At 52.8% G+C, this 8,789-nt stretch overlaps 1 protein-coding gene across 1 annotated transcript; it reads right to left on the bottom strand.

Annotated features, from left to right (window-relative positions):
* Positions 1-4,906: 4,906 nt before the first annotated feature.
* On the bottom strand, positions 4,907-7,879 carry Hes1 (hes family bHLH transcription factor 1). Its single transcript, XM_032900059.1, has 4 exons — positions 7,013-7,879; positions 6,773-6,868; positions 6,449-6,536; positions 4,907-5,829 (listed from the first exon to the last, which is right to left on the bottom strand). Exons 1-4 carry the CDS (start codon positions 7,118-7,120, stop codon positions 5,276-5,278), a joined length of 846 nt encoding a protein of 281 aa, XP_032755950.1. The 5' UTR covers positions 7,121-7,879; the 3' UTR covers positions 4,907-5,275.
* Positions 7,880-8,789: the final 910 nt, after the last annotated feature.

Here is an 8,789-nt window from a genome sequence, read left to right as displayed (position 1 = left end):
TAATGAATGATATTACACCGTGGTCTTTCCACAAAGCACCCTTGTAGAGGCTTCAAGTCCATTTACACGTAGACATCCAGCTAGACCAGCACCATTCATTGAAGAGGCTTTCTTTTCTCCATTGAATGGTTTGGGTTTCTTTGTCAAACATCAAGTGTCCACAAGTGTATGTTTTTATTTCTGGGCCTTCAGTTGACTCCATTGGTCAACCTGTCTATTTCTGTGCCAATACCATGAAGTTTATTACCCTTGCTCTGGAGTATAGCATGAGGTCAGGGATGACAATGCCTCTAGAAGTTCCTTTATTGTACAGGATTGTTTTAGCTATCCTGGGTTTTTTTGTTTGTTTGTTTGTTTTGTTTTGTTTTCCATATGAAGTTCAGAATTGCTCTTTCAAGGTCTGTAAAGAATTGTGGTGAGATTTTGATGGGGACTGCATTGAATCTGTAGATTGCTTTCGGTAAGATGGCCATTTCCACTATGTTTAACCCTACCCATGAGCACGGGTGAGCTCTCAGTCTTCTGAAATCTTCAGTTTCTTTCTTCAGAGACTTGAAGTTCTTGTCATACAGGTCTTGCACTTGTTGTTTTTTTTTTTTTATAGAGTCACACCAAGATATTTTACATTATTTGTGGCTGTTGTGAAGCGTGTTGCTTGCCTAATTTCCTTCTCAGTCTGTCTATCATTTGTGTAAAGGAGGGCTATTGATTTTTTTTAAAGTTAATTTTGTATTCAGACACTTTGCTGAAGGTGTTTGTCAGCTCTAGTTCTCTGGTAGAATTTTTGGGCTCACTTAAGTATACTATTAGGTCATCTATGAATATCGATATTTTCTGACTTCTTCCTTTCCAGTTTGTATTCCTTGATCCCCTTTTGTTGTCTTATTGCTCTAGCTAGAATTTCAAGGACTACATAGCCAGAAACTGGAAACAGATTTGACATGCGCTCAGACATTTAGGGAACGGGACCCAGACCCTATTGCTCTGTCACAGTAAAACAAGAACAGAGGCAGGGAAGTAAGGTCACCTCTCCCCTTTCTATTCTCTAACAGAACTTGTATTTTAAATTGTAGATACAAAGACTATGGTAAAAACATCAGTTTTAAGAAAAGATAGTAAACCAAGATTTCCCCACCCTATACCTACATTTGAACGGTCTCCGTGTTTTCTCTGACCAACCAAATCCACACTCTTTTTTTTTTTTTTTTTTTTTTTTTTTGGAGCTGGGGACCCAACCCAGGGCCTTGCGGTTGCTAGGCAAGCGCTCTACCGCTGAGCCAAATCCCCAACCCCCCCAAATCCACACTCTTAGTTCTGTTGTTTTCAGACAGTGTCAGGTAGCCCAGGCTAGCCTAGAGTACTTAATTAAAAATGACCTTGCTCCTTCTGTCCCTTCTCCTGCACCTCCCAAGTGCCTGGGTGGGGGCGAGGGGCTGTCACCACACCTTGCTCCTGACTTTTTTTTTTTCCTTTTTAAGTTAAACCGTTTCATTAGAGAAATGAGGACACCCGGGCCATCCCTGTAGACCAGGCAGGTGGCTTTGGTCTACAGTTCCAGTCAAACCTGTGCCAGAAAACAGCAGGACGCTAGGGGACACCCAGAGCCTGTCTGTCCTTTGTGTTGAGTTCTCCTCCCTGCTTGAAGGGAAAAACTTCCCTAGTTTTTTTCCTCGGTAAGAACTCATCTGTCTGGGCGCCCTCTGTTTAAACTCCAGTCCCGGCACCTAATACATCACGGGTGGGATGAGTTACAAGCGGGTCTGTCTCGGTGGCTAAACAGGGCTGCGTCGCCACCAGGGTAGTCATCTTAGCGCCAGCTGCACGCTGCCCGGCGCTTAGTAGGTACTCAAGGTGCTTAGAAACGAGGCTCCCCTTTCCTAGGGTGCCCAGGATTCTGGTCCGGTGCAAGGCATTTGGGGGTGGGGGGCGGAGAGGTGGCCCCTGCCTGCCTTCTCCTGTCCCGCGGGCCTGACTCCTGGCAGGGCCCTGCAGGCCTCCGGTGCCCCGACCCTGGCCCCCGCCCAGCTCCGCGGCTTCTAAACGCTGCCCGGAGCTACCGGGAGAACTGGAAAAACACTGGCAGGCCGCCCCACCCCCAGCGGGCCGGGCGGCTGCGGCTCTGCGGCTGGGGCCTGCTGCCTGGGCGGCGCTGGCCCGGGGCGGGGAAGCGGGGGCGGCGGCCTGCCTGTCAGCGGGAGCGGCGCGGGCTCGTGTGTCAGCGGCTCCCGCCCCTCGCCGCCCCCACCGCCGCCCGCCGGGCCTCCTGCCGCCGCCGCCCGCCCTCCCCGCGGCCTGGCAGGCTGCCGGCTGCACAGGCGGGGGTTCGCGCCGTTCTCACGACCTCTCAGGTTGCCTGAGCTCATCTGGGAGCTATTCATTTCCTGCCAGAAAGCAGCCGGGCCTGCTGAGCGAGCCACCTTGGCCGCAGGGCCGCCGGGGCCGGCCCGGTGTGGCCGCCCTGGGCCGCTCTTACCCGGTCGCGGTCCTCGAGGCCTCCCAGGAACCCCGAGCTACCCCGGCGGGCGCGCGGCGGGGGCACTTCGCCCGCCCATCTGGTTGCACTTAGAAGCCCGGAGGAAGCGAGCGGCGGGTTGTTACCGGCCAAAGGGTGTGGGGAAAGTTAATTGACTTTAATGACAGGTTCCCCGTGACGATGAGGGGGTCCAGTTAAACCTCTGGGTCTCCACTGCATAAACGCGTGGGAGGGGGGCAGGATGAGACCTGAGGAGGGGGCGAGCCTCAGTTGCTCACCCAGAATCAGGCCCTCAACCTTTCCCTCTCCAGATTGATGCTAGAAAAACCTCTGAAGAGCCGAGAGGCTCCAAGGATCTTCAAGGAGAGGCCCACGAGGTCCCTGGCCTCAAGGACAAAGTTTGGAGACACGTCTTATCACAGGAGAGATCTGCTCAGCAGGATCTGGTAGAGGGGCAAGGCAGCTGGGTGTGCCCCGGGGCGGTATAATTAGGCCAGGCCCGGAGGACCTGCAGGGATGCCAGAATAAACTGGGATGCTTCATTTCCCCCACCCCCAGGTACTTATTTAAGAAATAGCCGAGATACGGGAGGCAGCAGTGTCTAAGAAATAAATCTATACTGTTTATGAACTGGGACTTGTCCTAGAGGAAGGAAAATGACTTATCCAAGGTGATTCCTGCCATGAGTTCAGTGGCATGTAAGAATATAAAAGCCCCCAGTTGGACAGTTGTCTTTCTTCCATCCTATAATTTACCGAAAAGGCTTCATTTAATAAACGTAAAACCCAAATTACAGAGGAGAGGGGGGTTCTTTTCAAAAGAACAAATGGTTTATTTTTCCTCTCACTTCGCTTCTTCCGGCTGCTGCTGCGTGACACTTTTGGTGACATTAATAAAGATGCATGAAGAAACTGAAATTTCCCTTTTGGTCCCCTCCGCCCCCATAAATGTAAAAGGAATTACTTTGATAAAATTTGAGATCCTGATGTCTGGATTATTTCTACTAAAGAAGCTAAGAGTTCTTGGTGGAAACAGAGGACAGGATTTACCAGATTTTAATATTTGAATTTGGGATGTGTCTTGATGGAGCAAGTGTTACTATGTTTATGTATAAACAACAAGGAAAAGGAGAAAATGGAAGGACAAAGAACGATGTGTTGAAAACCTTTCTTGTGCAGAAAATAAGGCAAATAGGAACCAATTTAAAAAAACAAAACAAAACTATCCTTTAAACCTCCCTCTCCGGGGGTCAAAGCTGAAGGTACTGGAAAGAACCGGCTGCTGTCTGCTAGATCAGTCCTGTGATAGAGCCCCACTCCACACTGGCCTGTGGGAAAGGCTAGAGCGAGGCGGGGGAGAGGTAAGGCTTTTGAAACAAGACAGAAAATCGTTGGCTTTATCTTTGTTAGGAAAGCTTCAAAGATTGATCTCTCCCGCCTCATCCTTCTCCCAGAAGCCGCTGTAAGGGAAAGGGGGTGGGGGGGTTGAGAGGCGGGCGGGAGGGGCGGGGGCTGGGCGGAGGACTGGTCGGCTGTGGGGGAGGAAGGGCGCGCCGGCCAGACCCACAGCGCGGCTGATGTGTCTGGTCTCGCAGGGCTCGTGGTTTTCATTTCCCCAACACCTGGATGCAGTCAAACACCTGGCCAAATCTGAGAAAATCTGACAAGCTTTTGTGATGGGATTTGGAAGAAATTCCCTGCAGATCCTGGCACAGTTTAAAGCTGTCCGCTTTGAGTTAGGACTTGTTAAGGAGGGTTGTGTGAGCTGAAACCCGAGACGTCCCTTTTGCTTCTATCTGGAGCCCACATCTTGCCTGGAAATGGGGCATGACCAAGCGAAGGGGTCGCTTGCTGTTTGTATTAAAAGGGGGAAAACGGCCCGTGTGCCTGCCAGCGCAGCCCCCACATGCTTTCTCCATTAAAGTCAAGCGCAGAAACTTATCAGAAACATATGTCTGCTGTTAATCATCTGGCCCGGACTCCACTTGGGAGTCTAACTAGTTGTCCCCTGGCAGAGAGAATCTGTTGACCTTTTCAGCTTGCTTGAAGAGGGTGAAGAGAGGTATTTCAAACTGTGATGCGGGTGCTAGGAGCTGCCTAGCCGCACCGAAGGATAGACTAATGAAGGTCCCAACACTGGAGGGCTGCGGTGTGGCTTAGCGTTTGTTACTTTGGGAGGTTAGTGGCTACCCCTGGGAGTAAGTTGGGAGTAGCCCTTTCGGAAGGAAAAAAAAAAAAGGACTGTTTGTCTTTAAGTTTATCAGGAAAGCCTCATCTCATAAATGAATTCTCATAAATTAGACCTTTTCAGATCATTGAGTGTTGGTGAAAGGTATGATGATTCCTGTTCAAAACGTTAAAAATGTATCTGATTTCTGAATCCCCAAACTACATGAATTAAATCCCCCCCTTTGAAATAACCAGTTCCAAGACGTAAAAGCCTTCACTCTTTTATTATATTTTCTCAAATAAACTTCCCCAAAGGAAGATATTTTAAGAGCATTTTTCAAACATCTTTGGCATCACATAAAAAAAGAAATCTCGTGTAAAAAACGAAATGTCATCTCAACTTTTATAATACAAAGGCGCAATCCAATATGAACATATAAAATATATACAAATGCAGTGCATGGTCAGTCACTTAATACAGCTCTCTACAAAAAGTAACTTTTTAGAATTTAAAAAAGCAACAAAGTAACCATCGACTTATAAAAGTCTCTCCTAAAGTCCAAGTTCGTATTTAGTGTCCGTCAGAAGAGAGAGGTGGGCTAGGGAGTTTATGATTAGCAGTGGCCTGAGCCCCTCAGTTCCGCCACGGCCTCCACATGGAGTCCGCAGTGAGCGAGGAGCCGCTGGAAGGCGACACTGCGTTAGGACCCACCGAGGTCCCGCTGTTGCTGGTGTAGACCGGGATGACCGGGCCGCTGTGGGCGAAGGCCCCATTGGGGATGAGGAAAGCAAATTGGCCGTCAGGAGCCGGCACCACTTGGAAGCCGCCAAAAACCTTGGCAGCCTCTCCAGCCTGGCTGCCCAACTTGCAGGGTGCGCTGCCGGGAGGGGGCGCCGCGCCCCCGGGGATGGGCACAAGCGGCGGCGGCGGCGCGAATGGCGCGTGCTGGGGACCGCCAGGTCCTGACGGGGGCGGCGGCGGCGGCGCCTGCAAGGCGGGGTGCGCCTGCCCGGGGTAGGTCATGGCGTTGATCTGGGTCATGCAGTTGGCCAGGTGGCCCAGCAGCCGAGTACGCACCTCGGTGTTAACGCCCTCACACGTGGACAGGAAGCGGGTCACCTCGTTCATGCACTCGCTGAAGCCGGCGCGGTACTTCCCCAACACGCTCGGGTCTGTGCTGAGAGCGGCTGCAGGCCAGAAGGAGAAAAGACGGGTCACCGAACAGCCCTGGCCCCGGAGCCACAGCCTCCGGCCCTGGGAGGTCCCCGCCGCGCGCCTCCGGAACCACCTGGGGTTGGGAGGGTGGGGTAGGCTAAGAACAGCCAGCTCCTTCTCCCTAGGTTGGGGACAGAAGCCAGGACACTCCCTCCATCTAAACCGATCTCAGCTCCAGATCTGCCACCCCTAGTCCCGCGCGCGACCTGACCTTGGGCAATGCCACCCAAGGCGCCTTCCAAACCCCACTTCCCCTCCTGCGGCAGGGGTTGGACCGGTGCTAAGCCACTGACCCCTACCTTCTATCCAGCCTCAAACTGCCTCAGTCCTACGTCCTTTCGCCCTCACCGGCTTCCACCACAGCCAAGCTGCCCACCACCCTTCTCGGCTACAACCTCTCCCTCCATTTCCGGAGCAGTAACAACTTGGGAGTTGTGGCTATAAATAAGACCCAGACCGTGGGAACGCGGAGTGAGCCAAGGCAGTAAAATGTAGCTGAATGCCTCTCACAACCGCGGGCGGAAGTCTGGAAGAAATCAGCGCGGGCCGAGAGGGACACCCGCAGAGAGGGGACGCACGCGCGGTCCTCACCGGTCATCTGCGCCCGCTGCAGGTTCCGGAGGTGCTTCACTGTCATTTCCAGAATGTCTGCCTTCTCCAGCTTGGAATGCCGGGAGCTCTGCGCAGGGGAAACAAGGGATGAAAGTGAGACCCCCTTGTCAGCTGCCTCCGAGTTCTGAAGGTCCCCACCCGCATGTCCCACATCCCAGGGTCCTGCGGCCTCTCTCCCGCCTGTGGGAACGCAGTGCTGGCGGGGTAAGATCCACACACAGCAGGCAAAGAGTTTAGCTCTTTGTGCCTGGGAAATGCCATTACATTCGTAATTTCATTTAAAAAAATGCATTGCTCACTTACATCTTTCTTAAGTGCATCCAAAATCAGTGTTTTCAGTTGGCTCAAACTTTCATTTATTCTTGCCCGGCGCCTCTTCTCCATGATAGGCTTTGATGACTGCAAAGGGGGGAAAAGAGGTCCTGAGTTCCCACGGGATCTGCCATTTCACCCCGAGGTTTTAAGAGAAAAGTAAAAGGAACCCCATTGCGCGCACCCCATTTAATTTCTAGGGCCATTAGAGAGATGCAGGTACTGTCTTACCTTTCTGTGCTCAGAGGCTGTCTTTGGTTTGTCCGGTGTCGTGTTGACACTGGCTGGGGTAGCAGCCACCGGGGACGAGGAATTTTTCTCCATTATATCAGCTGGCATTTTCCTTTTTTTTCTTTCTTCTCAGTCCCCAGAGAATTTTATTTTTGGAATCCTTCACGCAAAAAAAATATTTTTTTGCTTACGTCTCCTTTACTTGGCTTTCATAAGAAAAACTACGGAGCAGTTGAGGGTTTATTATGTCTTAGGGCTACTTTGTGATCGGTAGCGCTATTCCAGGACCAAGGAGAGAGGTAGACGGGGGATTCCGCTGTTATCAGCACCAGCTCCAGATCCTGTGTGATCCGCAGGCCCTGGCGGCCTCTATATATATCTGGGACTGCACGCGAACGGCTCGTGTGAAACTTCCCAAACTTTCTTTCCCACAGTAACTTTCAGCCAATGGGAGGAAGAGACACGCGGCACCGCTCGTGGACTGCGCCCCCCCATTGGCCGCCAGGCACAAGGTCTGGCGGCCAATGGCGCGCGCCTGAGCCCAGGGCACCGGAGGCTACAACGTCAATCAAAAGGATTTTAACCCTTTGCTAACTCCTCTGGGCTTTGCTTTAGAGGATTTTTTTTTTTTTTCCGTCTTGGTTTTAGTCTGGTCTGTTTCTTTTGTGGCCACATCTTTGGTTTTTGTTTTTCTTCCTACAAGCAATATAGCTACTTTGTATAATAAGTTCGTTTGAAAAACATTTTGAGAAGATATAGGCCAAAATTAAGTGATTAAATTTCTGTCTTCATGAATTCCTGTTCGAACTCTGGATGTTTAGTGGAGTGAAAACTGCTCATGTGGGGCGGGGGGGCAATACCCCCCCCCAAAAAACCCAAATACTCCCTTATCCTCCCCCCAAATGCCTTCACAGGCAGGGTTTTCGGAGCAAGGTGCCTTTTGGGTGCCTGTCTCCTATCCAGCCCGTTCATTCCTCTCCTGGAATTGCAGCTTTAGACCTCACGCTTCTCCAGGAAACAATCAGAATAATTTCCTACTGGGCAGAAAGGAAATGGAATTTCAAATGAAAAAAAAAATGAACAAGGGGGGCTTTGATAGCAATGCCACAGGAGGGGCGCGCTCGCTCCTCCGCCACTCTCTACCTCTTCAGGCTCCCAGTTGGCAGTGGGGAGAGACCTGAGACATGGGAGTCGGTCCTCTCTCCTCCTCACCCCGCGGGCGGCCAAGGCGGCCTCGGCGCCCGGCGCGCGAGCCCTTTAAGAGCTCCACCAGCCGAGCTGCAGTTTGACATCAGCCGGCCGGCGAGGGCGCGCCTGGAGTCGGAGCACGTGCCAGGATGTTTTATTGCCGCCGCGGCTGCGGCCGGGGCCCAGAGGATGTGTGTGTGCGTGCGTGTGTGAGTGTGTGTGCGCGCGCCCCGGGGGCAGGGAGGCGGGGGCCGGCGGCGGGCGGCCGGGAGCGGGGGCCGCCTCTAGTCCCCGGGAGAAGCCAAGAAGGTAAATAGCAGCTGCTGTGCTCGAGCCTGGGAAAACCCCGCCCCCTGCGCCTGGCCCGGGCTCATTGGCGCGCGCTGCGTGTGGGGTGTGTGCGTGCGTGTGTGTGCCTGTGTGTGTGTCCGTGTGTCCGGGGCCCCCTCCTCCGGCCGGGACGAGCCAGGAATCCGTGGGGGCGGCGGTCTGAAAGCTGAGCCCCCGCGCTGGCCTCCCTTCCCCCGCCCTGGCCAAGGTCAGCCCTTCCGGGCGGGGAGCGCACGCCCAGGAGTGGCGATCGGGGAAT

Source organism: Rattus rattus, chromosome 4 (assembly GCF_011064425.1).
Source record: "Rattus rattus isolate New Zealand chromosome 4, Rrattus_CSIRO_v1, whole genome shotgun sequence".
Classification (NCBI taxonomy): Eukaryota; Metazoa; Chordata; class Mammalia; order Rodentia; family Muridae; genus Rattus; species Rattus rattus.
The sequence above is the reverse complement of the archived record's forward strand: the minus strand, read 5'-3'. Positions and strand labels throughout refer to the sequence as shown.

Bases quoted from the DNA above. Each gene is read 5' to 3' on its own strand.
- Hes1 (XM_032900059.1), bottom strand. From the start codon at position 7,120: ATGCCAGCTGATATAATGGAGAAAAATTCCTCGTCCCCGGTGGCTGCT. The intron at 6,537-6,772 runs GTAAGTGAGCAA...TCCCCTGCGCAG, and splicing joins TGGATGCACTTAAGAAAGAT to AGCTCCCGGCATTCCAAGCT. The intron at 5,830-6,448 runs GTGAGGACCGCG...TCTGGCCTGCAG, and splicing joins GCAGCGGGCGCAGATGACCG to CCGCTCTCAGCACAGACCCG.